The 27,474-nt window shown below is 34.2% G+C and overlaps 7 protein-coding genes across 13 annotated transcripts; 3 read left to right on the forward strand and 4 right to left on the reverse strand.

Moving 5' to 3' along the window:
• Positions 1–488: 488 nt before the first annotated feature.
• Positions 489–2,599, reverse strand: LOC8286338 (PHD finger-like domain-containing protein 5A). 3 transcript variants are annotated; one of them, XM_002532065.4, is made up of 3 exons: positions 2,445–2,599; positions 1,426–1,814; positions 489–1,192 (listed from the first exon to the last, which is right to left on the reverse strand). In XM_002532065.4, exon 2 carries the CDS (start codon positions 1,783–1,785, stop codon positions 1,453–1,455), a length of 333 nt encoding a protein of 110 aa, XP_002532111.1. In that variant the 5' UTR covers positions 1,786–1,814; positions 2,445–2,599; the 3' UTR covers positions 489–1,192; positions 1,426–1,452. The 3 variants fall into 3 exon arrangements, with proteins under 3 accessions (XP_002532111.1, XP_015582662.1, XP_015582661.1); XM_015727176.3 differs by having other exon boundaries at positions 1,409–1,814; XM_015727175.3 differs by lacking the exon at positions 489–1,192 and having other exon boundaries at positions 1,227–1,814.
• A 1,298-nt stretch (positions 2,600–3,897) lies between these two features.
• Positions 3,898–11,157, reverse strand: LOC8286337 (phosphoinositide phosphatase SAC8). Of its 4 annotated transcripts, none has more exons than XM_015727184.3 (20): positions 10,784–11,151; positions 10,398–10,475; positions 10,106–10,233; positions 9,923–10,014; positions 9,722–9,779; positions 8,818–8,874; positions 8,599–8,632; positions 8,345–8,425; positions 8,141–8,247; positions 7,617–7,703; positions 7,442–7,519; positions 7,143–7,207; positions 6,032–6,130; positions 5,819–5,918; positions 5,564–5,672; positions 5,232–5,304; positions 5,044–5,137; positions 4,848–4,934; positions 4,228–4,294; positions 3,898–4,141 (listed from the first exon to the last, which is right to left on the reverse strand). In XM_015727184.3, the coding sequence occupies exons 1-20, from the start codon at positions 10,959–10,961 to the stop codon at positions 4,014–4,016; spliced, it is 1,800 nt and encodes a 599-aa protein (XP_015582670.1). In that variant the 5' UTR covers positions 10,962–11,151; the 3' UTR covers positions 3,898–4,013. The 4 variants fall into 4 exon arrangements, with proteins under 4 accessions (XP_015582670.1, XP_015582671.1, XP_015582672.1 ...); XM_015727185.3 differs by having other exon boundaries at positions 10,398–10,472; positions 10,784–11,149; XM_015727186.3 differs by lacking the exon at positions 3,898–4,141 and having other exon boundaries at positions 4,257–4,412; positions 10,784–11,156.
• An 849-nt stretch (positions 11,158–12,006) lies between these two features.
• LOC8286336 (bifunctional monothiol glutaredoxin-S16, chloroplastic) lies at positions 12,007–14,221 on the reverse strand. Its single transcript, XM_002532063.4, has 2 exons — positions 13,755–14,221; positions 12,007–12,699 (listed from the first exon to the last, which is right to left on the reverse strand). The coding sequence occupies exons 1-2, from the start codon at positions 14,172–14,174 to the stop codon at positions 12,196–12,198; spliced, it is 924 nt and encodes a 307-aa protein (XP_002532109.1). The 5' UTR covers positions 14,175–14,221; the 3' UTR covers positions 12,007–12,195.
• A 2,395-nt stretch (positions 14,222–16,616) lies between these two features.
• Positions 16,617–18,871, forward strand: LOC8286335 (protein trichome birefringence-like 3). The gene is made up of 6 exons (XM_002532062.4): positions 16,617–17,005; positions 17,115–17,352; positions 17,455–17,626; positions 17,797–17,996; positions 18,149–18,307; positions 18,411–18,871. The coding sequence occupies exons 1-6, from the start codon at positions 16,858–16,860 to the stop codon at positions 18,742–18,744; spliced, it is 1,251 nt and encodes a 416-aa protein (XP_002532108.1). The 5' UTR covers positions 16,617–16,857; the 3' UTR covers positions 18,745–18,871.
• Positions 18,872–19,256: 385 nt separating this feature from the next.
• LOC8286334 (mitotic-spindle organizing protein 1A) lies at positions 19,257–19,754 on the reverse strand. The gene has a single exon (XM_015727187.3). The coding sequence runs from the start codon at positions 19,727–19,729 to the stop codon at positions 19,505–19,507; it is 225 nt and encodes a 74-aa protein (XP_015582673.1). The 5' UTR covers positions 19,730–19,754; the 3' UTR covers positions 19,257–19,504.
• A 100-nt stretch (positions 19,755–19,854) lies between these two features.
• LOC8286333 lies at positions 19,855–22,568 on the forward strand. Of its 2 annotated transcripts, none has more exons than XM_002532060.3 (5): positions 19,855–19,991; positions 20,491–20,590; positions 21,946–22,007; positions 22,102–22,160; positions 22,244–22,568. In XM_002532060.3, exons 2-5 carry the CDS (start codon positions 20,514–20,516, stop codon positions 22,259–22,261), a joined length of 216 nt encoding a protein of 71 aa, XP_002532106.1. In that variant the 5' UTR covers positions 19,855–19,991; positions 20,491–20,513; the 3' UTR covers positions 22,262–22,568. The 2 variants fall into 2 exon arrangements, with proteins under 2 accessions (XP_002532106.1, XP_015582674.1); XM_015727188.3 differs by having other exon boundaries at positions 19,947–20,140.
• Positions 22,569–23,266: 698 nt separating this feature from the next.
• LOC8286332 (protein SCO1 homolog 1, mitochondrial) lies at positions 23,267–27,474 on the forward strand. The gene is made up of 7 exons (XM_048380171.1): positions 23,267–23,721; positions 23,824–23,994; positions 24,069–24,159; positions 24,446–24,658; positions 25,307–25,396; positions 25,502–25,634; positions 27,100–27,474. The coding sequence occupies exons 1-7, from the start codon at positions 23,581–23,583 to the stop codon at positions 27,212–27,214; spliced, it is 954 nt and encodes a 317-aa protein (XP_048236128.1). The 5' UTR covers positions 23,267–23,580; the 3' UTR covers positions 27,215–27,474.

Below are 27,474 nucleotides of genomic sequence, written 5' to 3' on the forward strand. Positions count from 1 at the left end.
TTATTATGTTATTATTTTATCTTTAATTTTATTTATATAATATGATAAGATATGTGGTTACTATCATTTTCATCAATAATATTAAGTATTAAGTCAAAAAAAATAAATTTAATACTCAAACCTCCATTAAATTATAACTATTGTAGTCATAAATCTTATTCGGTCCCAAATATAAAACTATAAGGAGGTTTTACTGTAATTATTTATTTCAAAGAAAATTATTCACTATATTTAGCATAACCGTCCCGATGAATTTTCATGATGATCGAACAGTCTACAAAGACATGAGAAAAGATTAGCTACCAATGAAATAACACAACTAACAAACAAAAATTATTTCATATGTGAGTTAATTCCTCAACCAAAAAAAAAAATACTAACACCAAAAAGAGTCTAAATTAGTTCCTAAAACTTAACAAGTCTCATATTTTTATTTATTTAACTCCAACCAAAAAAGAAAAATAACTGCAACAATCGACGCGCGAGAATTTTCAGCCACCAGCAACCAATCATCAGCAATATTTATTCAGAATGACCTGATTCACCCGTTGAACTACAGTTGGAACATTACAAAAAGATGTTCCCACAAATAAAATTGCGTTTGAAACACATTTGACTTTTGAAGCATATTCTGAGGACAAACCAAACAGGGGTAAGCTATGGTTGTCTTTATCCAGCCATTTATTGCTGCAGCTAAAGGTACTCTATATCGGTTCTTAACCTACAACTCACTGTAATTATTAGGTATGGTGTGCAAAACATGGGCTTCTCCTACCCATTTTGGTTTACCTGAACATGCAGCTGCCAAGCTTGTCTGCATTAACCATGAACAATCACTTAAGTTGCATCTCCTTCCTCAAAGATGCTTAGACAATTGAAGAGCGTGCGCAGCAATCCAAAGGTAGCTTCAGTGAGCATGAAATTAAGAAATCCATTAATTCAAATCAGTTACAATTGCAACATTCTACAGATATTGCACTTGTGCGCTACAAATAAACACAATGCCAGTTATCCATCTGAACAATGCACTAAACCAAGAGTTTCCAGTTAGTAGTTCTTTTGCTGGATCTCTGAATATGTAGATTGTTAAGTCATAATGCTGTATAAGGATTATGTGCCTGGATGAGGATTCTTGGAATTGTGGATGACTTGCTCATAATAAAAGTCAAATCAACAAAAACAAGATAATTCCCTGCAACAAAATTGAAAAGCTTGAGTTTACCATGTAAAACTAGAATATTAGACTCATTTAAACAAGGAGGTACCAAGACATTGCCAATTGTGATTTCTGATAGAGATATCAAGTCCCAAATCCATCAAAATCCAATGGAGAAAACTAACACTAAAGTAGGCATCTCATACTGATAGGAAAAAAAAAAAAAAAAACCAAAAGGAAGCATCCGCTCACAGCAAGTAATTTGTTACCATGCAGCAACATGGCTGCCCCTGATTTCATCTCTTCTTAAAGCCATACTTCTTCCTTTCATAAAATAGATCTGTTTTTGCACTTCCCAAATTGACAATTTTTGGACACCCATCTCGGTCTTTCTCCTGTTGAGTACACTCCTTGCAGTAATATGCATCAGAAATGCCAACTCCTCCACAGATAACACACCGACCTTGGAAGGATCCATAGTTACATTCGTCGCAAACCCGCACAAGCGTGCAAGGACGCACATATGAGTCGCAAATCACACACTTACCATCACACTTTTCACATAGCCGTCCAATAGCAATTCCCGGTTGCTTCCTGCACATGATCAAATCAGGATGATGCTTTGCCATTCTGTATTACCTTCTGCACTTTGAGTTCTCTGCATGTACCAAACAATTTTAATTTATTAAAATCTGCATTGTATATAACCTTAACTTAAAACAATGGACAAAAAAAAAAAGTGTAATTAAAATCAAACATGAGGTGGCTGTGGGCTTTCGAACTAATACAACAATCATACGGAGGTTGAAAATTGTACTTTAAAGTTCATGGGATAATGTCAGAGGAAAGCATGAACACTTAAACTATTTTTACAATTTAAGCCAAAAGTATACTCCAGTAACAATCGCGAGCTAGGAACTTATCCATCGTTAAACCAAACAAAACATATTAATCAATTCAAGTACAATTACAAGTGTCAGGTAACACCCATTCAAGTTCAAAGACAAATTAATAATAAACTGTTTGGACATTTTAAAACTAACTCGGAAATTAAATAGTAAAAAAAGAATTTGAATTAAGAAATTGAGCGGAGGAATTTACGATTACTTCCATAACTAAAAACTCACACAAATGTGAGTTGATTACTTATATTTATAAGTATTAGCATTCTACACCGTTAAACTTATATTATAAATGCAACACTAATATGGAGTAGCTGATAAACTAAAACCGCAAATAAACCCTAAATCTTGTGCTGTAGAATTTGTTAAGGTTCAGAAATTCGAACCTGATTCCTGTCGTTGCTTCTTTCGCTTCTTTCTTTCTTTCTTATTTTTCATTCATGACTTGAACTTTTGCGAAGAAGGGGTTCCTGTAAAAGTTTTTTCTTCATATGCAATTACTGCTACGTCCTCAATAATTCTTTTCCCTTTTTCAAACGTGTAAATGGACTTCAATTCTGCAAAACCGAGCACGTAGAAAATCTTTCTATTTTATTTTCTAATTTTTAAAAAAATAATAATTTCTCATTTTTATAAAAAAATTGTAGAATTTGTATAATATGTACTTGCTATAATACAGAAAGTTTTTAAATTATTATTTAAATGATATTTTAAATTTAGAGAACAAATTTGAAATAAATTCATTTAAAATAAATATAATTTTTGTTTTTCAAGTTTAATTATGATGCAAAAAATATAAAAAAATATTTTTTTATTTATATCTTAAAAAAATAATAGAAGCAAATATAAAATTTCATTTTTAAATTTTGTTTTAAAAGATAAACTTTTTATAAATAAACATGCTTGAAAGGAAAGAAAATGAATGGACTTTTTTATAATAAGACAAGTCCACTATTTATTATCAATGGACTTTTATAATAAGACAAGTTCACTATTTATTATATTTTTTTCTTTATTTCAGAAAAAAAAAATGGAAGAGAATAAAACTTCTTAATCATTTAAATAAGGGAATTTTTGAAAAATATTATTTTTATTGTGTAATTTTTTTTAAAACTGTTTTTCTATTTTTTTTTTTAAATTTACAATGTAGTTACTTTTTAATTGTTTTACCTAAAAATAATAAAAAAATAAAAATCAACCAAAACTTAAAAAAAAAAAAAATCTACCATATTTTTAATATTTTAATACAGTATCATAAATTTGATAAAAAATAAAAAAAAACATAAATATTTATAATATTTTCCTTTTAAATAAAGCGTACAAAATAATTTCAAAAGTTTATGTAATGTTGCAATTTTATCCAGTGGTTTCTAATTTTTTACAATTCGATTTTTTTTTTTAAATTTTACTTTATATATATATATATTTCAAGAAAGAGTCAAACAGGCATGTAGTCATTCTCTCGCCATAAATATAAAAATACCCCTAATGCAAAAAAAAAAAAAAGACTCAAACCTAAGATCTCTCGCACACAAAAATAAATACACTTCTCATACACAAAAACAAATACACTTTTAATTGCAATTTTATCTTGCAACTTAATTTAAAGGCTCTTTGACTGCAGTCAATAACCATCTTCAAATTACAGAGCTTAGCTATTCCTTTCTCTTTTCAACTGTCATTTTGAGAAAAAGAAAAATTTGCCTCAAAAGAACAAAGAAAAAAAAAAAAGGAAAATTGATGCCTATTGGAAATGATAGCGTAAACGTTGTACGTTGTTGCGGAGTCGCATGTGAAGTCCAATTAAACTATTTTGTGGCTATATACAAGATGCAATAATTTAATTGAAGAATAACGAGGATTATTTCTTATAAGTTACAAGAGAATACATTTTGTACAAGTATCTTGAGTGGCAAAAAAAGAAAACAAAGAAAGAAAGAAGAGTTGAAAATAACTTATAGAAGGCCACACAAGCGAGGCCTAGAACAGAACTGCCTTCCATTAGCTTTAACAACCGCCATGACTCCCGCAGTCACTCCAGCCCACAGCACAGTCGATAAATATTGTTGTGCATTTCGCCCGGCTGTTCAACAAATGGAGCCGGAATGTTAGATCTTGAAAAACAAGAAAGCAGGAAAGGAAATTCAATACTCAAGAATAGTGTAACACCTTGCTGAACGGTGAACGTAGTCAATGTCAAACCTCCAATTACCAAAGCTGATGCCACAGGAAGATACTGCAATATGTTTTTTGTTTTGTTAATCAAAACATCGTTAGGAAGAATGCCAAAATCCAAGGACAGCATGTAAGGTTGTATGACATGGCAAGCACTCCAACCAATGCTACCCCTTTTTCTAAATAAATAAAAGAAAAAGAAAAAGAAAGAATCAGAACACATTGATGCTTAAGAAATGCTGCAGCTACAATAAGTTTGACAAATAATGACAATCCTGCTCAACTGAATCTCAAAAGCCACCAAGGCCTTATACTTTTCGACCCATGATTGAGAGAAACCATCTCCAAGAAAATATCTACCCAAAATCTGGAAGCCTTTTTAATGTATGGGCATTTCGTACCATGAGGCAACCAGGAAAGTTCAGTAGTTCATCTAAACTACTGCTAACTTGATAAAGAGTAACTGGTTTGAGTTAGGACAATCCAAAGTGGGGTTTTGTGAGTGCATGCATTTGGCTGTCTGGATTACTATTGCTTGGAATGGTAATGCAGACAGGACTAATACCAATGACATTACATGCATACTAAAATACCAACAGTATTGTATTACATACAGAGAATGATTCGAATCCATTAAGCTGGAATGGTGAAGGACCATTTCTGTTGATTGTGTAGTGGCCACTTATAAGATCCAATGCATCCTGAAAACATGTGAAATTTGTTTAAGCACGTTTCAAGAATGTAGCCAGAGCCTTGGCTCTCTTTGAGTGAATAACAGAATTAAACTGAAAACATAGAGAGGCAGCTTGCCTGCCGAACTCCATCTTGAAAATTATTCAAATAATATCTTGAAAGAGCACTCATACCATCTTTGATTGCTCCCCCTAAAGTCTGTTTTCCATATCTATAGTATTGCATAGTATATCCAAATTGCATAAGAAATAGGATATGCATCGAAAATAATACTTGCCAGAGTATAGATTTTAAATTCAGCTTACCTAACCAGGTCCCCTTTCAGTGCATGAGTTCCAGCATATTCTAGGCTTATCTCATCTCCTTGCTCGGCCCACACTAAATGATGGTTCCAAAGCAGGAAAACAAAACTATTGTTACAGCATGTATATAGGATAGGTTGTATACCCTAAATAGGATTCCTCCTTGTATAGTATTCCTACCATGTTTAGGAGTCTTCCTACTTGTGTATATATATTTGTTTTTAGTGTGAATAAAGTACCCGATTTTGTTTGCTCAGATCTGTGATTACAACTATTACACAGGAATACCAAATCATCATCAGGGGAGATTGTAACAATATATCGAAATTACATACATGTTCTGAACTTTCCATAGTCTTCAGTAAATATAGAAATGCACTCGTTAGAATTAAGTACTCCTATCCTCTGCAATTGTAAATTTAAAGACTTCTGAGCCAGAAAACTCTGTTGAAACATAAGATGGAAGTAGCTTGGTTAAATAAATAATATAGCACATTTCACCTAAAAACAGTAAATATCAGGGAACAAAAAATGCTAAAGAGAAAACTAGAATTATGGGCAAATAACATGCTAAATACTTCTACACGGACCTGGGTAACATTTGTTCGATCAAGGCAGTCAATGCAGTTAGATCTAATAATGCCTTTCTGCTCCTCTAGTATGTTTCCTTCTGGGTCTACAATGAAGTATCTGCTCAGCTGGAAGAGTAATGATTAAAAGCCGTATTACGGATAACTACCATGCAAGATCATGGCACACTTTTTAATAAGAATACATGTATGCTTTCCATTTGTTTTTATTACCCTTGGTTCCCGAAATCCTCGGATATTTGATCATATAGGATCTGTAGGTTATCAAAGTTTGAGTTGCCACAGACATGATGAAAGTCAAATGACAGAAATCTGCAACAAACACAACAAAATTTATTAAGTTGACCACAAACTAAATTTTCACATACAAATGTGATTTTGGCAGAAGAAGGCATACGAGTATGCTATGCTAACAAATAGCATAACTGAAGCCACTATTTGCTCCAGCTTTTGAGAAAAAGGCAACTAGTTGTGATGAATGGGCAGAGCAATACATTAAAAAGAAGGTAGTCAAATTTCACAAGCAATCCCATTAATTTACGTTTTAGAGAATGAAAATATAAGCTTTAGAGGCAATAATTTTTCAAAAAAAGCTTATTCTGAGAACATAAGTTGGCATTTTTCTTCCCCTTTAGAACAACAAAACTTTTACAAAACTTAAAGGTGCTAGAGAGTAGCAGATTCGGTTCCTCAACATTGTTCTAGCAAACTGCGATTAAATTTTGCCTTAACTGGTGAATAGGATATTTAAAGGAGGGCTAGGCCATGGAGTGTAAAAGGAGATGACTTAGCTCAACTTCGAAATCCAAATGCCTAAATAAGATATGGTTTGCACATAAACATTCCAACCCCACGTATCAACACATATCCTCTTAGATCCCATTTTACCACTTGCAAACCCTATCGCATCTTGGAGTACAACTTCGTGCTGAACAAATAAGTTATTTTGTTTCAAAACTAAATCTAGTCCTTCAGCATTTTCTAATTAAGTTTGTCCCTAATCAAGACCAATGTTGACAACCAAAACTTGTGACAACAATTACACGAATGGAAAAGGAAAATCAGAAAACTGCTTCATACTAACAGACAAAAACATTGATACTAAAATCAAACTATATAGTGCCAAAGTTGAGAGTCAAATGGGAACAATCAATGCTTTGCTATCAGCATATAAACAGTTCATAACCTGAAACCATTGATGAAAACCATTACAGAGTAAAGATGATGACAAATTTATCTAGAAGTGATCTCATATCTTGAAGAAAATTATATAAAATGGACTGCAGATTGACATATTTACATACATAGAAGTGCAAAATGTCACCTCACATTTGGAAGCTTTTGCACTTCTGCAGCATATGCTGAGCTTAATTTCCCTTCCTCGCCATGCTGTAATGGTGAAACAAAATGACTACTGAAATATTTCTACATTTTGAATCTACTAAATATTGTAGCCTTGAAGATTTATCAGATCATTAAGACAAACAATATGTCACCATCCATGAGCTTTGAAGAAAAAAAGAAAAAAGTTTTATGCTCCTATCTAGCTGGCCAAACTACACCTTCTATAGTTTGCCAAATTTTTTGAATTGCAATGAAAAACATCAGGGAAAAATGCCTTACTTTATCGGTTAAGTCAACTGCAATAGCGCCCCCATATCGCTGGAGAAGATCATGGAAATGACGCTCTACAACTTTTGACTGGAGGAGATTAAAAATATACATTGGCCTTAATGGGAAAACTTCATAACAATTCAAAAGGAAAAGAGCCAGACTATGCTTTGGCATAGAAACTTACTGTTTGCTCATGATTGATAATTCTAATTCGTGGTTTATAGCTCAAATCAACAATCTGTTCCCAAAGAAGAGGAATAGAACCGCGAATCTGAAGAAGTAGAAGAAGAAGGTATCATATATTGAACAAAACATGCGGTCCTACTAATTGGTTAGATTAAATGTGACTTTGGGGAAAAAGCAATTGCTTGTTGCGTCATGATACGTAACTCAGGCTTTGAACAGATGAGGTAGATGTGCTAGTACACATAACTATTCTTTAATCTGAATCCAAATTCTTTTGCAAAGAACAGAACTATGTTAAAAATGTACTGTTTGGTTTTAATAGAACATCAAAGAAAGTGAATTAAATTACAAATGTAGGATGTCAAAAACAAATACATTCATGCTTCTCCACCCTTTGAATGCAGGAATCCTCACAGAAATGAACAAGCATGCACTTGTCACGTTTGGACTACCTTGAACATATAAATCATTGTGCTGAATGATGAAGATACAACTTTAAACTATGAGATACAGAAGACATACCTGCAATAATGAGGACCTGAAACCTCCGAGCTCTAACAACTGCTCGGTTTCAATAAAATTTGCAGTATCTCCTTCAAGGTTGGCTCCCCTCCTCCACATTCTGGTTCCTAGACCACCATATTACCATGTTATAAAACATAAGTTTAACTGCTCACATGTAGCCATATGGAAAACTCAGTATTAGTAAACCCTACAAAATTGTACCTAGACGCCGAGTACACCTTCTTGAAACTAACGTGATAGTTGCAGGTTTATCTTTCAGTTTCAGCTGTGCAGCTCCAAAGCGTGAATCTTGGTTAAATGAAAACAAAAGAACGAACACTCAAATGGAATGTGTCAATTCAATCTTTTAATCTCCTCTCATGAACACAATATATGTCCAGATATAGGCAGAGAGAGTAGGAAGAAAGGGGCTGGTGTTATATAATTAACATATGATATTAGACACTTTAGGATATTTCCTTGGAGAAGGGGGATGATGAACTCATCAAGCTGCCAACAGAAAAACAGAAAAAAAAAATGTATTAGAAAAATTAAAAACATTTTGAATATCCTATTTTAACTAAGATAAATTTGTATATTTTGGTAAAGAATGTCCATTATCATTTTCATTTGTGCAAACAAGAAAGTTAATTCCAAAATGTTGATGCAGTTATCTAATAAATAAAATTTCTGACCTTACACTCAATGAATTCCTCCAAAAGATTTTTGTTCCAAACAAATCGAGGGTCAGCCTGAAATGCATGAAACCAGAAGTTCAACTTTCAGAACAAGCATGAGTGATTACAGATGATTGCTTGCTATAGGAGAAGAAAGAAAAGTGAAATGATCAGAAGCACTTTTCTTTTTGAAAAACTCTGGACAAAAGCCCCAACTGAGAACAAGTTGGTAGTGAACAAGAAAGCAAAGAATTTAATCAAGAAGAAAAATCTCCACTTGAGAAGATAAATGTAAACTTAACTCATAGAATCTATATTTCACAAGGATATGCCAGTTTTCTTTTTCATTATTTCAATAGAACAAAAGGATGTCTTCCAACTTCCATGCAAATGCAAGTCAAAAAAATATTATGCGATATACCACTGTTTTCAAAATCAACAGGTAATTCAAAGAAAAAAAAAAATGGAACCTCAAATAAGTGAATTAGCATAAACTTCCATGAATTTTTCAAAATTATAGCTACTTAGGGGTGAGGGTTTGGTATTGTGTTAGATTCCCATGTTTGTGTTGAGTAAAAATGACTTGAGCAAATATGCTTTTCTAAAACCTGAGTGTAGGAGTTTTATTCATTTTAAAAATCTGTTTTAGTGCTCATCACCAAATAGTTATAAAATTGTGTTTAATTTAAAAAGTGTATTTAAAAGGTGAAAATACAACCTCAAACGGACATTGAGCAAATTAAATTTGTTGCCAAACAACACCAATTACAAGAGCAGAAAGCTTTTCACCCTATTAAACACAGCATGCACAAAAGAAAGATAAATTGAAACACACACACACACACACACTTGTATATTGGCCACTGCAGCAGATATTATCTTCATCTAATAAATTAGCTTTATAATTGATGTGGAAGCTAACCTGCTTCCAGATTGGTTTACCCATCCACCCTTCTGCTAATTTACATCTTCTCTGTAAACTGGAACATGTGACGAAATGCAGCTTTATAAACATAAGACTAGAAACCCACAAATAATGACTGAAATATCCACAGGCCTCAATAAGGACAACAGAATTAAACAGTACACCAAGAAAATATAAAAAAAGGAGGAGATAAATTACTTCAGTGTTATATCTGTTTCATATGAATAGTACAAACCAGGAGTTGATTCAACTGTTTTCAACAGATTCATAAAGTAAGCCTCATCTCTTTTCTGCATTTAACAAAGAACATCTTAAGAAAAAAAAACGCATTTCTGAAATATATGAACCTTGCATTGATGAAAAGTAAGTCAAAAAGTTTACTTCTTGAGAAGTCGAAAACTTTAATGATTCATTGCAGGATAGAAACTTCATAGACACTATCCTAAAAACTGGAAAACCAAGAAAACTTCCAACTTCCTCCCGCGAAGTTATTACAAGTATGTATGTACCTGCATAAACATATAAGCAAAAAAATTAAACGCAAAAGCCTTATGTAACCACCGAAAAGAGCTTATATTATAAATTCTCAAGAACTGCACAGAACAAGGGTAGATTTACTGTTCATAAAATAAGTACATCACTTAAAACTGTGAATTTTTCCTTAATTGAATACCTGCAACCAGTCTAATTGTACCAGCTACTCCGTAGATTATCGAGGGTTTTGACGGAGTTCCAGAAATTGTATCATCTGCTACAGATTAACAAACATAAACACATCTTTTAGATATTTGGAAAAAAACCAAAAGAAAAAACAAATAACAGACAAATAGTCCTGTTTTCAAGTTTGGACTCTATGCAAAATGCTTGACGCGTGATTGATCCCACTTAACAAACCAAAAGAGTACTTTCTCACTTCACATTTCATAATCCATTAAATGACGTAAAAAAAAAACTGTCGTATTAACAAATCGATCAAATTCAACATCCACATCACAGGTTTTCAAAGCAATAGCCAAACATAAGAAGGGAAGAAGAAAAAGAAAAAAAGAATCTTCTCACTATTAAGTGGCTCGATGTTGCCATCGCTACGTCCAATGGAGAAACCTCGGTTAGGAGATTCAACAGATTTGATGACGTACTTGTCTTGAAATTCGTGCAATTCTAACTGGTCATAAAGCTTGAATCTACCTGAAGGAGTTGGTGAAGATGGAGAGGACGAGCTGCTGTCCATAATCATGGAAGAAAGTGCGCGACGGATTGAGAACTGAAATGATCGAGGGGATTATATTTTAGTTATCGGTTGATTCAGTGACTGAATGAAAATCAAAGCAATGACGTGAACAACTGAAGAAGGGTAGAAAAGAAAGTCGCAACAGCCATTCTGTTCATTGTTCAACGCATATCAGACAGTTTGTTTTGCGTTTTTATTACGAGACAATAATACGGGGTGTTTTCGAATTAGTAATTGACGTTTATAACCTTAATCATGCACCCTAACCTTTTTAATGACAAAACGAGCTCCTGCCTGTAGGCAACAGAACTTGGGCGCCTATAAATTGATTCAAAAGGTTAAAAAAGGAAAAAGTTGAATTGAGCTTCTGCAATAAATGAAAGGGCCAAATATATAACAAGTTAGGGATAATATGCATTAAATAAAAACAAGTTGGTGAAGTACACCTGGATTAAAAGAAAATTGAAAATTATACTCATTAGCAAATGTCTTTGTATGAAGATATTTCGTTATTGCATCAATTAATTATTATCCCTATTATTACATTTGTAGCTTACAGCTTTCTATGTCCGGTGGTTAAAAAGACAATAATTATGTGCCAAAATAATAAAGGGAGGAGATTAATACAGTCACGTCTGTAGCTCCAAGCATACTGTACCGTACACGTCACAACCGGTTCTAAAATAAGATATATACCAAGAAATAAGTTATGCATATGTTCAAGGAAGGGAGGGAAAGAGACCTTGTTCAGAAGGCATTTCCAATGTCAAATAATTATACGAGTCCTACTTATTCCAGTAGAAAACTAGAAACACTGCTTTATCTTGACATTGTCATTGCTTGTAACAAACTTTATATCCGACACAAGCTAGTTCAAATTAAAACCAACTTCACCGAAATATCATATGTACTTGTTTCATAGCTTTTCTCTACTCTTCTGCAATATATTAACATGTCACAGCTTCATTACTTACATTTGAATGCTAAATAAAAATAAAGATTATGGTGTCGCCTCGACAAGGACAAACATTTATGATGAAATCCACAGGTCTGTGATGAAAAATTAGCTGGCATTTTCTCATCTTTACGACTCGGATGGAAGAAAGCTTACGAGTTGAAAACATTAAAATACAAGAATGATAAACTTTAAAGAGCTCCATTTTCTTGGTTTTCTCCTAATGTCAAATTGATCTATTACATCTCCCCATTCAGAAAGGGCAAGTGCTGAAAAGTTAAGACCCTACTTTTTCAACAAACCAGCAAGCTCACCCTTTTCATGCATGGAGGTCAAAATATCACATCCTCCAATCAACTCACCATTGACAAAAACTTGCGGGAATGTAGGCCAGTTGCTATACTTCTTTAGTGTCTCCCTCAACCCATAATTGTATTCTTCATCAAGAACATCTACACTCTCGTAATCTACTCCTTGATTTTCAAGAATGCCAACTACTCTTTGAGAGAATCCACACATTGGAGCACTTCGTGATCCCTTGATAAAAGCCACCACCTTATTCTCCTTCACTAATCGCTCAATAAGGTCCTCTAGAGGAACTGTTAGCTGCACGTGACGGCCAGGGGTAAGCCGGAGATCAGCCTTCTTCTTCGGTGGCTGCTTGATCCATGTGGCATTCCCTGATTCATTGCCTGGTGGAACCTTTCCAGTGGTTTTTATGTGTTCTTCTATCCATGATTTCCATGCTTGGGTAAGTGTAGTTCTATCAGGTTCATCTACCACTCCAACCTGCAAGACAAGTTATCTAAATCATTTTATGCCCACTTTCAACAATCAAGTTTTGATGACACCTTTAATACTGAAGCCAAACGGCATTTCCATGCATCTATAGAATATCCCTTTTTAATCATACCCCAACAGCCTAACAAGTAAAGCTGACTCCAACATAGCCCACATCTCAATTTCAGTTGCCTCACAATGCTTACTTTGACCACAGCAACTAAAGGCGCAAAGTATGAAAGCTGATTCAAAAACTCTCAACATATGTGCATTGCAATTATAAATAATTCAACCTCAAATGCTCTATAAATTACTCAACCTTGGTCTTCGTAGTGCTTAAAAAACTCGAATTTGCTTATGCTATCAAATTATACTAATTTCCTTAAGCTATGTTCAAGATTTAGGGTATGGATTTGTAACAAATATTTTGTTTGGAAATCAGATGAATTTGTATGAATGAGTATTTGAAAGAAGTCCATAGTGAGCTCGAAAAGGCAGTTAATGAGGATTTAAAATAACAACTGACTACATGTTATATTAAACCCTTATACTCGGAATTTAACATTTCAAACACAAAATCTTAGATTTAAATCCAGGAATTGAGATGCAAGGTAATAGAATAGCTACTGTATCATTATTTTCATCCAGTGGACTTTGGATATAGTGCAGAAACTGTTCGGAATAAATCAATCACAAGAATTCACTTGTTCAATCCAATTCTTGCAAAATCGTGTCACCTATGCATAATCTCATTTCTTTCGAAGTGCCTTGTTTTCTTAAGTTGAAATAACTAAATTCTAGCATGAGAATTAACCAAATTGAATTCGATTGACTTGAATTCTTGCATTTTTATAACTTTGCAATAGGGCTAGTCCTTCAATTCTACATAAAGCAGCATCTATCCATGAAATTAAAAATACAGCACGAAGAAATCGCTGACTTTCATCATTACCAGATAATCCAAAAACAGCATCGCTTCATTAAGTAATACCAATAAGAATCTTACAGAATAACTTCTTATTATTAGCTAAACAAACCAACAGAAATCGTTCTTAACGGAGTACCTTAACTGAGCAGCAAAGCTCTGGCACAGACTTAAGGTGAGAGAAAACGCTAGCAGCGATGTCCCGTGATATACCAATGAATTGAAGGTCATCGTTCTTATCGTAAACGGCGTAAACCCCAGATTCCGACGGTAATTTCTGGGAGAACTCATCAGCCGTTAACGGGACGGAAACTAACTCCGTCTCCGTCAGGTTCTTGACGGCTGCAGAGATAAACAGAGGACGAGGTTTAATTACTGTTACGGAGGGCTTTAAGGAGATGGAAGGGAAAGGGAGGAAGGGTTTAGAGTGTGAATAGAATGAGAGTTTAGGGGTATTTTGGGAAGAATAATAAGAAGAAGATAGTAAGCGAAGATGAAATGGAGATTTTTGAAGTGGAGAGAGACTGATGGTGTTGGTAATGGTGGTGGTAGTGGCCATTTGATGGAAATGCGAAGTGTTACAAAGGTCAGAGGAGAGAGAGGCTTTTAGGATTTGTCTGATGAAAACTTTGGTTGAAACGGGTCGGGTTCGGTTCGGTTCGATTCGGTTTGGTTTGGTTTGATGGGTAGACCTGTTAGGCTAGCTAGCTAGTCAAGGGAAGGAGGTTCCAGTGGTTTGCATTGAGACGAAAGATTAGTGTTATGCAATATTAATTTAACGAGAAGTGTTAGCATTATTCTCTTTTGGACAGTTTCTTAGATATTTTTTCTATTAATAAATAAAAATAAAATAAATTTATTTATTAATGATCAATTTTAAAAATATTTTATTATATAAATAATAATATTTTTATTTTTTAAAATTTTAAATTAGATTTTACTTTTATACAAATAATTATAAAACATAAAATTATTAAAAATAAAAAATATTATTATTTATATAATAAAATATTTTTAAAATTCAAATTAAAATAGTTAATTTTAATAGTATATGTGAAAGCAATTTATTTTAGTAAATAAATTTATTTTAATTTTTATTTATTAAGAAAAAATATAAAATTAGTTTAACTTGTTAAATAGATAATAAAATATTAAATTTAAAAGGTTGAATAAAGTGAACCAATAAAAGAATAATTATCGAACAAAAGAAAATATTACTAACATTCGTCTTAATTTAATTTATATATTGAAAATTTTTAATTCATAAGAAAAGATTTATTTATATTTTATGATTCGCATATTTCAACCCGTGACAATTAATACAACATTATCATGAGAACAAGCTATCCAAAAAAGAAAAAACAAAACATGATTAACAGAACAAGATGAAATTTGTGCATATAAATTATTAATCCCTAGTGGCTCTCCATGATTGGAACTCGAAGCCTTCTATTTCTTTTGGAAAGGAACTTTGCACTTTTGAGGTCAGTTGATGTGAAACATATATTAGGCTAAAATCCATTTTTTAAGCGACAGCATGCTCCACACCTCCATATTACTCAAACTAGGACATATAACTGATTTAGATATTATATCTACATTGTACTTTAACTTTTCATTTCGGTTCTTGATTTACACAAATTAATCATGAAGGATTTTGCCAATTTATTCAATGAAAATCACATTCATAAACAATGATCCAAAACCATAGTTAATGTTTCAATCATAACATTTCGATTTTAGCTATTTTTTCGCCTGACGCAATTTAGAAAAATAATGATTTAAGATTTTGAATTTAAATTCTTCATGTAAGAGAATAATTACATTTTATGACACAACTAAATATTTCAAAATTTTGTTATTTAATTAATTTTGAAAAGTAATAATGTCCCGTTGTATAGATATATATAGTAGTCATTATGAGAGTGGTGCAACCAATTTATAGTCTGTTGCATTAATGATATAGAATGTAGTATGTCATTATTTCTTAAAATATTATCCAACTATATAGCAAGTTGTTGACAGCATGTATATTAAAGGGACATTTGATTAGCAAAATCTCTGCAAGAAGTTGTGTTAAAAGACAATTAAATACTCAAAAAGTTGAATTCTTGAACCCATGAAACATCATGTCAAGCTCAATGGAAACTTAGCCAAGAACATTCAGTCTGCTGACAGTATTTGATCTCCAAGAGAGAGCATTCCCAATAGTGCTGTCTGTTTCTCCATTTGAAGCAAATATATAGTAACTAACTATAATGCAGGGATAGGGTCACCACAAACCAATACGGTTGATATCAATCACCAAAATTCCAAAAGTACAAGTTCGATATATGTCAATTTTGAAGCCATTACTAGCACATAAATGCATGGATAGGGTCTTGCTTTGTAAGGATTGAAGAAGATATGTCTATGGTACACAAATACAACCTTCCCCCTACTTTATACGATTATATTTTTCTCTTTTTCTTTTTGGTCGAAAAATCACATATTATAACTCCTGCCAGAAGAAGGATCTGAGTATAATAAACTCCTCAACTGAGGAGGAGGAGGAGCATACAACCACAAAGGAACACAAACTTGGAAAATAGATTCTCTAGCTAAAAAGCCTGCAACACTATTTACAGCAGATATATTGAAACATCAGCAGATAACAAGGATTTTGTTTCTGCAAAATACGACTATATACAGCATATATATTGAGCAATGTTAATTTCAAGCAAAAAGAAAAAGAAATGTGCTCTGAGACATACTGAACAAAAGTCAAAGTGTTAGGAAACAAGAAAAGAAAGAAATACAGAGAGAGAGAGAGTTCAAAACCTTATGTAACAAGAAACCTTTTCCTACCTAATAACCATTTTAAATGGGTAGTATTACATGATGATAGCAATAGTTAGCATCACAATAGTGGTTAGGGAGCTAGTGATGTAGCTTCCACTAATGGAGAAAGAAAGCTAGACACAATGAGCCCAAGATGTATACTTCCCAACTTATTTCCTAACCTCCATTTCACATACTAGAAAAAGATGTCTAAAAATTAAGGGAAAAAAAGAAAACCATTAATGGCTTTAGCTTTACTCCTACTCAAGCCTCCATAAAATAAACCTCCATAGATACTTATGACCAAGTCCTCATCATTCTGTTGTTTCCAGTACTACTCTTTAAGACTTTAACCCACCATTTGTTATATTTTCCATCCGTTTTCTCTAACAGTGAGCTTAGTTCCTTCTCCCTCTGCTAGAATGAATTCTTCACGAGGAAAGCTACCTCTTCCAATCATCACTATTGTGATATGCAGTTTTGCATTTCTTGCTCTCTTGTATACAGACACTTCCAGGTCCTTTTTCAGGCTTAAATCCTGTCCTAGAAGAAATGCTGCTAAGAAGTCAAGTAAGTATAACAGGTAGAGCAGCATATTAAGTAAACTTTCCTGTTTAGATTCATTCAGATAAAAGCATGATCTCATGTTGTACAATGTATGTATTTGTCATTGTCACAGAAGATAAAACTGCCGAGGGTAATCTTAAAAGCTTCGAAATGGATGATAGATTTGAGTTTGACCCGGAAGAGTGCACTGTTAACTCTGGAAAGTGGGTGTATAACAAGACATTCAAGCCTTTATACACAGACAGAAGCTGTCCATATTTAGATAGACAAGTTTCTTGTGTAAAAAATGGAAGGCAAGACTCTGATTATCGTCGTTGGGAATGGCAGCCAGATGACTGTACCTTGCCAAGGTGCTATTACAAGAATGTTTGTGTGCAAGAACAGAATGCATATTGAGTTAGTAATCTTTCTTTCATCTAACAGTTGTAAGTGATGATTACTTCCATGTGTAGATTTAATCCGGAGCTCGCCCTAAAGAAGCTTCAAGGGAAGAGGTTACTGTTCGTAGGGGATTCACTACAGAGGGGTCAATGGCAATCATTTGTGTGTCTGGTGGAATGGATTATACCTGAAGACAAGAAGAGCATGAAACGGGGTCGCTCTCATTCAGTCTTCAGAGCCAAGGTATTAACTGGACTCCACTATTTGGACGCTGTCCAAGCAACTTATACAGGACAAGCAATTTCTAAACAAACTTTATTTCCATTAGAAGTTCTGCACATCTTTTTTGCCTAAAAGTGCTTTAATTGCTACAATAAAGCAGAAAAATTAAGCTACTGTGATCAATGCTTCAGGAATATGATGCTACCATTGAATTCCACTGGGCTCCATTTCTAATCGAGTCCAATACTGATCTCAAAATTATAGGGGATCCAAAGAAGAGAATAATGAAAGTAGACTCTATTGAAAACCATGCTAAACACTGGAAAGGAGTGGACTTTATCGTCTTCAATACTTATGTTTGGTGGATGAGTGGTCTTAGGCTCAAGACATTGTAAGTTTCTTAATTTAACATTTGAAGTTTGAGAATTAAGGCTTTGCTTGGTAAACAGTGACAATCGCAACAAGCAAGAAAAGCATTTATCAAACCAAGCCTAATTAAACATTGCCTCATTGAGCTCAAAAAATATATATGGTTGAGTGCAGATGGGGTTCATTTGCAAATGGGGAAGAAGGATATGAAGAACTAGATACCCCAATTGCTTACAAGATAGGATTGAAGACATGGGCGAACTGGGTAGACTCAAATATTAATCCCAACAAAACTCGAGTGTTCTTTACTACTATGTCTCCAACACACACAAGGTTTCTTTCATTTCCTTCTCTATTGCCAACTATTCAACTTTACTTCACTTAGGCTACAATTAAGTGTATTAACATACTGCCATCATATTTTCTAAATATGCAGAAGCGAAGATTGGAACAATACAAAAGGGATAAAATGCTTTAACGAAACAAAGCCAGTAATGAAAAAGAGACACTGGGGAAGCGGCTCTGATAAAAGAATTATGAGTGTGGTGGCTAGCATAGTGGGGAAGATGAAAGTTCCTGTTACTGTCCTAAACATTACACAATTATCAGAGTACCGAATCGATGCTCACACATCGGTCTACACAGAGACTGGAGGCAAAGTGTTGACAGATGAAGAAAAGGCTGACCCACTACACCATGCAGATTGCATACATTGGTGCTTGCCAGGAGTTCCAGATACATGGAATCAAATATTTCTTGCATATTTGTAGCAATAACTAAAAGGAAATGAAAGGAATTCATGTTTTTTATTGATCAACTGTAAACATAGCATGAATTTTGAGAGATTTCTGTGTTATAAAGATTCTTTCTATTGCAGCAAAACAAAATTTGTTCATTTTCAAATATTTCTTCTTTACAACATAAGAATTCTGTATTAAAATTTAGAATATATAATCTCTACTGACATCCTAACCATATTACACTAACAGTACTGCATCGTGGGTTTTGCCACACATATCTAAACAGTGGAAAAGTGAGAATTACCAACAGCACCAAAAAAATAAAAACGTCAGCACATGAATTGGCTTGAGTTTGCCATTTTTGCCATCAATTAACTTGTTGATCCCAATGACTATACTACACTACAAATCATTTTCCATATCATGATTTTAAAATCTAATCAGGGAAAGCAACAGTTTTTTTCTTTTTGGTAGGGAAAGCAGCATTACTCATCAGCTATATATGGATATCTTCAATTAAAAGCTTTCTAAAATAAAGAAGATCAGGAATTATAAGATTAATTACAAAGATTCATAAAACAATATCACATTTCAAATCCTTGCATTTTACATTGTGTATTTCTTAACACAAAGAAACCAGAAATTATATAGGCAAATTTAAAAACAAAAGAAGAAAGGAAAACATCAAAGGTAAAATTCACACCAAGTAAATCAACTCAAATTTAAACCTAATCTAAACTTGGGATTTTACTATCATGGCAATGATATTGGTAATTCCAAAAACCTGTTTTTATGGAACAGATGAAGGAGCATGATTAGGGATTGATGGAGAGGAAGAGGGTTGTTGTCTGAGTTCTTTAACAACAGCAGCCAATGCTTCAGGATTTAAACCCAAGTCACACAACGCAATTAGCACTGATAGCGTGTGGCGATCAAGCCCTGTGTCAAGAATGTTTGACATGTGAAATGCCAAATCTAGAGATTCCCGTGCAGTCTTTGCAGCCTCTGGATCCATACCTCAAATTTTCTTAAATCTGGAAAGTGTCTTGTGTGCATCTCCGACGACAGTAGCTTTTGTCAGTTCAATTCGGAAGGGTAAAGGAAAGATCCAGTTACAAGAGCTTTTGTATTTAGGCCCATGGGCCGCGGTTCGAACATTTATTTAAATCGAGAAAAACCCTAAACACTCGCCTCTATAAATAACTAAAAGGCGTCCAATTTCCCAATTTTCCGGTAGCTTCGAGAAATCTCCACCGTGCCAATCAACCTTTTGACGGGTAAAATTAAAATCCCCAATCTACGAAGTTTGCTTCATGAATTAGGCGTATTCGCTGCTTTTTAATCGGTTCTGTAGGCGGATTTGGATCATCGTGAGGGTTGATTTATAGTTATCTTTCTTTTTTTCCATCTGTCGTTAATTGGCTTGGTAGGGGTACTGTTTGTTTCCTTTTTTATTTTTTTGTTTGTTAAACAACACCGTTTGTATCTCCTGTAGATTCAATTTTGTACTAAGTTTTGTCTGTTTTGTTTCTACGTAGTTCATTATACTGTTTGGATTGATTATTGTGCTAGAATTCCATGCAATTGACTGTTATCAAATATTTTCGCTGAAATGTCCTACTGATATATTTTTCCAACTTAGATGATTTCATTTCTTTTTTTTTTTTATAACTCGAGAATTTCATTATCAACAAAATTTACTTCTCAGAGCATGAAAATTGCGATAAAGAAGAAATCATTCTCACTGAATTCTTGCATATTTGTTTCATTTGATAGAGGTGATAATTGAACAAGAGGCAATGGCGGGTGGGAATTTCATGCACAGAGTGATTTCTTACGTTGTCAATGAGGTTCTTGTCAATGGTCTTGCTAACAGGTACTTCTGCACTTCCACCATCTATATACAATTGCAAAAGATATATTTTATGCTGTTGGTTTAGACTGGCTTCTTTCTCTGACCAGTGAGGGTTCGTAATAAGTTCCTCATTGGTTCGTTCCATTGAAGCAAAAGTGTCTCATGTCTTCATTGTTAGTTTTGTTTGCAGTGTCAAATGTTAAAAATGCACTGTGGCATCTGAAGTATGAGAAAATATTGTAATAAAAAGAAATGTTTTATTTAGTTAGTGATTTCTGTTATGAGGCTGTTTATTATTTTTACTATAATGAGTTGTGAACTTGGTCATGTGAAGTTTCTATGATTGGCCGTTGGGGTTAACTAGCCCATTCCTAAACATTTTGCTCCCTGAAGTGAAAATGTCTCAAAGCCTCCGTGTCACTGTGGCTGCAGCGGTGCTACTGCTGGCATGTATTTTTGACATAAGCTGAGCGTCCTAATTTCGACAGTTTAATATTACTCCACCATGCATCCACCTAGAATTTAACTAGTTCAATTTGTGAACTTGAGAATATTATTGGGATTTGAAGCCATTAAGACATATGTTTATGTTAGTTTGTTGTTGCAAATTTACGATAGTAATTTTTTTTAACTTATCAACAGATGAAGGGCCATATAATTGTAATGATCTCGATCAATCTGTTTTTGTTATTGGCTTGTGAACTTGTAACATTTCAAGTCTGTAGTTGATCTTCTTGGCTGAATACTACTGGAAAAGTGAATTCGTGTCTGTCTACTTCTTACTGCTACTGCCTATGTCGACTCTTTAGATCTGTAAGATAGCAGAACTGCAAATGTCATTTGACATTTTAGAGTTGAAATTTTTTTGGCTTACACTCTTCCTAATGATAAACTTCTTTTTGTGACCAAAGTAAATGGATTGTCCCTGAACACATTGCTGGCCTGCAACGTCACATGCTAAGCATCACAAGTGGCATTATCTTTCTATCCTATTTTGACATCTTTTCTTTTCCTCTCATATCTTAAGTAATTTGAACCAGTGAATGCGCTTTCTTGGATTAATGCATTGGACTGTTGCAACTTAGTTTGTTCTGTCAGAGTGGTCAATATCGGAAGGCTCTTTCCTTGGTCTTCGTCTTCCCTTCTGTACTTTGAAAGTCTTATAATACCTGCTTTGGTGTTGACTTTCTCATCTCTATTGATTCTAAGCCAGCTAGAGTTAGTCAACTTCTTAACTTACTGTCTCTTGGTATTTGGTACCTTCTTTCTTTTTTTTTAAGCTTTTAGCCGTCCAGGACATTATTTGAGTCAATTATCTGTGGATGAGAAGATGTGAATGAGCTTTAAAAATTCTATTCTTCCTTTTATGGTTACAGTCCTGCATTTCAGAGGTTCGCAGTAAGGACATCTAGAAGGATTGAAGATATCTCAAATATTGGTATGCATCTGCCAACATACATGCAATTTTTGAGTTGCAGTTGACCTAACTGTCATGATGTTTAACTGATGTTGATTTGCGGTACTGACTTCAGCTGAAAAAAAGAAGCGAGAACTTGCGGAGCAATTGAAAGATATCTCCAAGAATATGGATGTGAGACACTGTTATCAATTTTGATCAGTTCCAGTTTTTGTCTTAAATTAATTGCTGCTAATTGGTTGTGATATTTTCTGCAGTCCTTCAAGAACCAGTGATGTATGGCGGTGGTTATTATCTTTGACTCCTTGTTTATCCCACTATAATGGCGCGGGAAACTACAGAGATGTGTAAATAAGAGAATGTCACTATAATGCTAGCTGTCAAGTTGATGGATTTATATTGGTGAAAGATATAGTTTAGGGCTTGTCTAGTCCTCTGTGTGGCCTGTAGACATGTTGTGTTTTAGGGTACTCTTTTTCGAGATGCTGCAAGGGATTTTTGGTGCTGTTCTGGCAAGGGATTTCTGGATAACGTTATATGAACTATTGAATCAATATTATTTTTCGGATTTAGATTGCACAATTGCTACATGTTGATACGAAGTGACCAACACTATAAAGGCTAAGAGGATACTAAATACAGGTTCCATCCATTTCTGCATTCTTGTTTATAGCCACTAATTTTTGATACGACACATAACGACGGGTTTGGTTAGGCTTACACGTGCAGGCTATAAATGCTCCACTGCTAAAAGAGTTGGGTATAATCGCTCAAGCCGCTTACCCCAATTTAGCATGTTTGATGTATTTAATTAAATTTTATTAATATATTAATCAAGTCCTAAAAGTGATTATGTTATAAATTTATCTATTGTTTTACCTTCTATTGAAAAATATGATAATTTATATAAAGAGAAAACTATAATTTTGAGTGAAATGTTTGCTCAATCTTCAAATCTTTTCCCTTTTTGAAGATAAAATAAAGGAAGTGTAGTGGTAGTTATTTTATTTAATTTTTTCTATTTTCCCACTAAAAGAAACCAGGAATTCTTCTTATTTTCATTTATATCTTCCCAACTTTATTTTCTCCTAATCCAAACATAGGATTAAGAGTAGGCAGGTAATTATGGCCTTACTAGTGATAAAATAAAAGTTTAAATATGGATATTATAATTATTTAATTATTAATTATATAGTTTTAAAAGAATAATTGTTTGCTATGGATGGTAAAAGATTACTCTTATATTTTTTACAATAAAAGTGAATTAAAAGCTGAAAGATGAAAAAGATAAAAAATAATTAGATTCTAACAAAAAATAAAAGTAGTTAAGAATTATATAAATCAAATTTATGAAGTGCCAGAACTCAATTTGGAAAGCTTGGAAATGGAATTGTTTATTCCGCGAATATCAAATTCCAAAAGGAAAAATTCAACCAAAAACAAAATGGGCCAACAGAATCTCTGAGGTCAAGGCCCATCTAAACCGAACAATGTTGACAAAGCTGAAACAAAAAGAAAAAAGCATAAACAAAAAGTAAAACCCCTTGATAGGGTTTAATCTAACACGGAAACCGCAGTGTAATTAGTTTCATCAATGGCGATTACTGCTTTAACCAGAAATGCCAATCTTTTCCGCAACGCCCATCGCGCAATCTACTCCCGCATTCTTGGCCAATCTCCGCCATTACCGCCACCGCCATCTGTGCTTCAGAATCGAAAACTCTCTCTACTTCCGGTTTGTTTCTTTTTTTGTTTTAATCTGTTGTTGAAGATTTTTCTTTGAATTTTAAATCTCAGTAACCATTAATAGTCTTTCTTTTAAATTCCGTTTAATTAGGTTATACCTGTAGGTGTAGGAGTCCATTCCCTCCCTATTTATCAAAGATTTTTATCCAGTACAACGGCGTCTACTATTACTTCAGAATCTTCATCGGAATCTGGAAATGCTGAATCTGATGGAACTGAGAACTCTGGTGATTCACAACAAGGAAAACCTGTGCGCGGCGGGGTAATTGCTTAGGTTATTATCTTGAAATTAATTGAATCATTTTATGTAATATTGGTTACACTGTTTGTTTACAGCCTGTTTCATGGCTGAGTTTTTTGTTCTTGATGGCTACTGGAATCGGAATAGTCTTCTATTATGATAAGGAGAAGAAGCGACATATTGAAGGTACAATTCTAATGGTGAGTTGCATTTTAAAAAAGAAATTACAATTTACCATCTGCCTAATCATCGGTTTAGAAATTAAAGAGACCATACTTGAATTGTGAAAATCCTTTCCTCTTTTTTCTTTGTCTAATTTGGAAGTTGACTTATTGATGGTGCTGCTGCCTTTTTTTTTTTAAGAAAGAAAAAAAAAAAACTCAATTTAAGCTTTTTTACTTCAAAAAAAATTACTCAATTTTTGAAGCATGATGTTTAGTTCCTTTTCTAATTTTATTATGAGTTCTTGCAGAAATTAACAAAGCTTCTGAGGCTGTAAAAGAAGGACCGTCTGCCGGAAAAGCAGCCATAGGTGGCCCATTTAATCTCATTAACCATGACGGAAAGAATGTAACAGAGAAAGATTTCATGGGGAAATGGACAATATTGTATTTTGGTTTCACTCACTGCCCAGACATTTGCCCAGATGAACTGCAAAAGCTAGTTGCCGCAATTGATAAAATAAGTGAGCTGCTGCTGGTGTTTTCACTTGATGGGAACTTAATTTCCATGTGCATAGCTACAGAGTAGGTGTAGAATTATGAGTTTCGTCCAATAGAGGAAATTGTTATCCAATATCAAGCACCAATGCTCACCTGTTGATTTTGGAATGGCCTAGAGGATGTTTTACTGCATTTGAGCAAGATATAATCATAGGTGTGATTGGTAGGCTGGACTAGTCTAGTTGGCTGTATGTCTAGTGGTCACAGTACTTAAAAGTCTCTGAAAAGGTCTTATTTTCTAAAATACAGACCCTCTCGTAGCCAAAAAATATGTTTCCTATACCATGCGTTCTATGACAGTCATTAGAATCTTGAGGGCAAATTGAATAGTAAATTGACCTGGGCATAGTTTATCAATTCTAGAGTTAATATAGCAAACTGTTGGTAATTGCCCATGAAGGAGTTCTCTTAATCTCTGCTTCCTAAATTGGTCCATAACAATTTCAGTTGCAATATGGATTGCAGAGAAACTGAAAACTTATTCAATGCCATCATTTGCCTTAATGCTTAGCATCATGTTTCCATTTATGTACATATGGAGTGCATTTATCATCACCCCTATGTTTGCTTGATGCTATGTTATGACTTTCTTTTATCTGCCATACTTGTAGAGGAGAAGGCCGGGCTTGAAGTTGTGCCTGTTTTCATCTCAGTCGATCCTGAGAGGGATACTGTTGAGCAAGTGCGTGAATATGTACAAGGTGGTTTTTTAACATACTTCATGGAGTATGCTGTTAATTTATTCTCACATCTTATTTGTAATTTGGTTGTCAAGTTCACATGTATGCTTCTTTTCTTTGTTACAGAGTTTCATCCAAAATTAGTTGGGTTAACTGGCAACCCTGAAGAGATAAAGAAAGCTGCTCGGGCATATCGAGTCTATTATATGAAGACAACAGAGGAAGATTCAGATTATCTGGTTGATCACTCCATAGTCATGTATGTATCTGCTATTGGCATTTAAAGTTTGCTTAGCACTTTTGTATCGACTCCAAAGAGGTCACAAAAATATTTTGTGAATGCCTGCACAGTAATATTTTGGGTTTGGAATGTATATACAGGGCGTGTTTATTTGTATGTTGCTATCTTCTTAATTGTTTTTCCACAAAAATAGATATGGAAAACTGAAATTTGTTGTTCAGATATAATAATGTTCCAATTCTTTAGGAGCAGATGTACAGTTTCTAAATTCAGTTAATACCTGAAAAGGATTTGGATATAAGTAACATTGTTTCTGCTGTTTCTTTTATAAAGTTTCTTGGTTTTTGATTGAACAGCTTGCACATATATTTTTTCATCATCACCACATCTGCTATTACCACTAGAACTTAATAGGTGGCATTGCTACCACAACCACATCATAGTCGCCAAGACCTTTAACACTGCTTACACCAGCAGAGTATTATTATCAACACTTTTTCGATTGCCGCTGTCAGCCAGCGCCAGTAGTACTATGACTATCAGCTCTGCACCCGTAACACCTTGATCGCACCAATGGCATTACTGCTACCACATGCTGCCACGGCTGCTTTCTACACCTTCCTGCTACTGCAGTCACCATGGCCATTACTGGCATGAAACCATGACCATCACCCTCATATCTTAAAGATTGATGATATGCTGTCACCTTTTCCATCACTACCCACCACCACATCATCCTTGCCAACACCTTTAACACTGCTTACACCACCAGAGTGTTATTATCAGCACTTATTAATTGCCACCCACCAGTGACCACTAGTAGTAGTCTGACTACCTGCCTTGCACATGTAACACCTTGATACAATCAATGGCATTACTGCAACCACAGGCTGCCACTGCTGCCTGTCTACACCTTCCTGCTACTGAAGCTGCTGTAGATATTGCTGGCATGCGTGGCCATGCCGATCACCCGCATGTCTAAAAGATTATTGATATGCTATCACCTTTGTCATCACCACCCACCACCATTGTACCACAATCACAGCCATCATATTAACATGAACACTTGTTACTTCCATAACAAGTAATTTTGTTTCTTTACTTTGTATGTAAAGTTTATCCAATTTCAATAATTGGAGAACAATTGCTGAAGTAACATCTCTGATCTTCATGTGAAAGAGAACTGGAAATGGAAAACAAAATTTTGTTCATGCATGTGCATAGGCCATTATCTTTGGAAGAGATGGATAAGAGTTGATTAATAGAGTGTATAACTAATGTTTAATTCTTGAATTTTCTCTTCTTTCATTTCTCTGCAGATATGCTCACCAACTTTAAGCTGCATTTTTATTGTTCTGCATGCATACTGCGTACTGTAATTGGTTATTGCATATGTTGGATTGCCACCTTGAGGTCAAATGATCTCCTACCAACCCTTATGTGTAATTTTTCTTTTCTAACAATTGGCTGTTATCTTGTGCAGGTACTTGATGGGTCCTAACATGGACTATGTCAAGTTCTTTGGGAAGAATAATGACGTGGATTCACTCACTGATGGCGTTATTAAAGAGATAAAGCAATACAAATCCAAAAAGTAGAAGAATATGCTTGGTTTTTAGAGGTGCCTTTTCCTGCTAAAATGCCTCTTATATATGCTCAACGCTGTGACGTTTCTTCTTGCTGGAAGCAATTACAATTTTATTCCCATTATTTAATATTTTTCCTGAGAGATGAAAGTGCTGCTCTGATAATCGTTTCCTCGGTGTCCTAATTTTAGAAAACCTTAACTGATTTATTGTGTTTTTCCTCCGACATCAATGGAAAGACAGCTGCAGAAGAGAAAAGATTTACAGGATAA

The sequence above is a fragment of the Ricinus communis genome, chromosome 10 (genome assembly GCF_019578655.1).
Source record: "Ricinus communis isolate WT05 ecotype wild-type chromosome 10, ASM1957865v1, whole genome shotgun sequence".
Lineage (NCBI taxonomy): Eukaryota > Viridiplantae > Streptophyta > Magnoliopsida > Malpighiales > Euphorbiaceae > Ricinus > Ricinus communis.

Excerpts from the sequence above, each read along its gene's own strand:
- LOC8286338 (XM_002532065.4), bottom strand. The coding sequence starts at position 1,785 with ATGGCAAAGCATCATCCTGATTTGATCATGTGCAGGAAGCAACCGGGA.
- LOC8286337 (XM_015727184.3), bottom strand. The coding sequence starts at position 10,961 with ATGATTATGGACAGCAGCTCGTCCTCTCCATCTTCACCAACTCCTTCA. Across the intron at positions 8,875-9,721 it reads GTAAACCAATCTGGAAGCAG|GCTGACCCTCGATTTGTTTG; the intron begins GTTAGCTTCCAC and ends CATGCATTTCAG. Across the intron at positions 8,426-8,598 it reads CATCCCCCTTCTCCAAGGAA|GCTTTGGAGCTGCACAGCTG; the intron begins ATATCCTAAAGT and ends ACCAAGATTCAC.
- LOC8286336 (XM_002532063.4), bottom strand. The coding sequence starts at position 14,174 with ATGGCCACTACCACCACCATTACCAACACCATCAGTCTCTCTCCACTT. Across the intron at positions 12,700-13,754 it reads AGCTTTGCTGCTCAGTTAAG|GTTGGAGTGGTAGATGAACC; the intron begins GTACTCCGTTAA and ends CTTGTCTTGCAG.
- LOC8286335 (XM_002532062.4), top strand. The coding sequence starts at position 16,858 with ATGAATTCTTCACGAGGAAAGCTACCTCTTCCAATCATCACTATTGTG. Across the intron at positions 17,006-17,114 it reads AAATGCTGCTAAGAAGTCAA|AAGATAAAACTGCCGAGGGT; the intron begins GTAAGTATAACA and ends TCATTGTCACAG. Across the intron at positions 17,353-17,454 it reads GATGACTGTACCTTGCCAAG|ATTTAATCCGGAGCTCGCCC; the intron begins GTGCTATTACAA and ends TTCCATGTGTAG.
- LOC8286334 (XM_015727187.3), bottom strand. The coding sequence starts at position 19,729 with ATGGATCCAGAGGCTGCAAAGACTGCACGGGAATCTCTAGATTTGGCA.
- LOC8286333 (XM_002532060.3), top strand. The coding sequence starts at position 20,514 with ATGGCGGGTGGGAATTTCATGCACAGAGTGATTTCTTACGTTGTCAAT. Across the intron at positions 20,591-21,945 it reads GTCAATGGTCTTGCTAACAG|TCCTGCATTTCAGAGGTTCG; the intron begins GTACTTCTGCAC and ends TTATGGTTACAG. Across the intron at positions 22,008-22,101 it reads TGAAGATATCTCAAATATTG|CTGAAAAAAAGAAGCGAGAA; the intron begins GTATGCATCTGC and ends TACTGACTTCAG.
- LOC8286332 (XM_048380171.1), top strand. The coding sequence starts at position 23,581 with ATGGCGATTACTGCTTTAACCAGAAATGCCAATCTTTTCCGCAACGCC. Across the intron at positions 24,160-24,445 it reads GAAGAAGCGACATATTGAAG|AAATTAACAAAGCTTCTGAG; the intron begins GTACAATTCTAA and ends GAGTTCTTGCAG. Across the intron at positions 25,635-27,099 it reads GTTGATCACTCCATAGTCAT|GTACTTGATGGGTCCTAACA; the intron begins GTATGTATCTGC and ends TATCTTGTGCAG.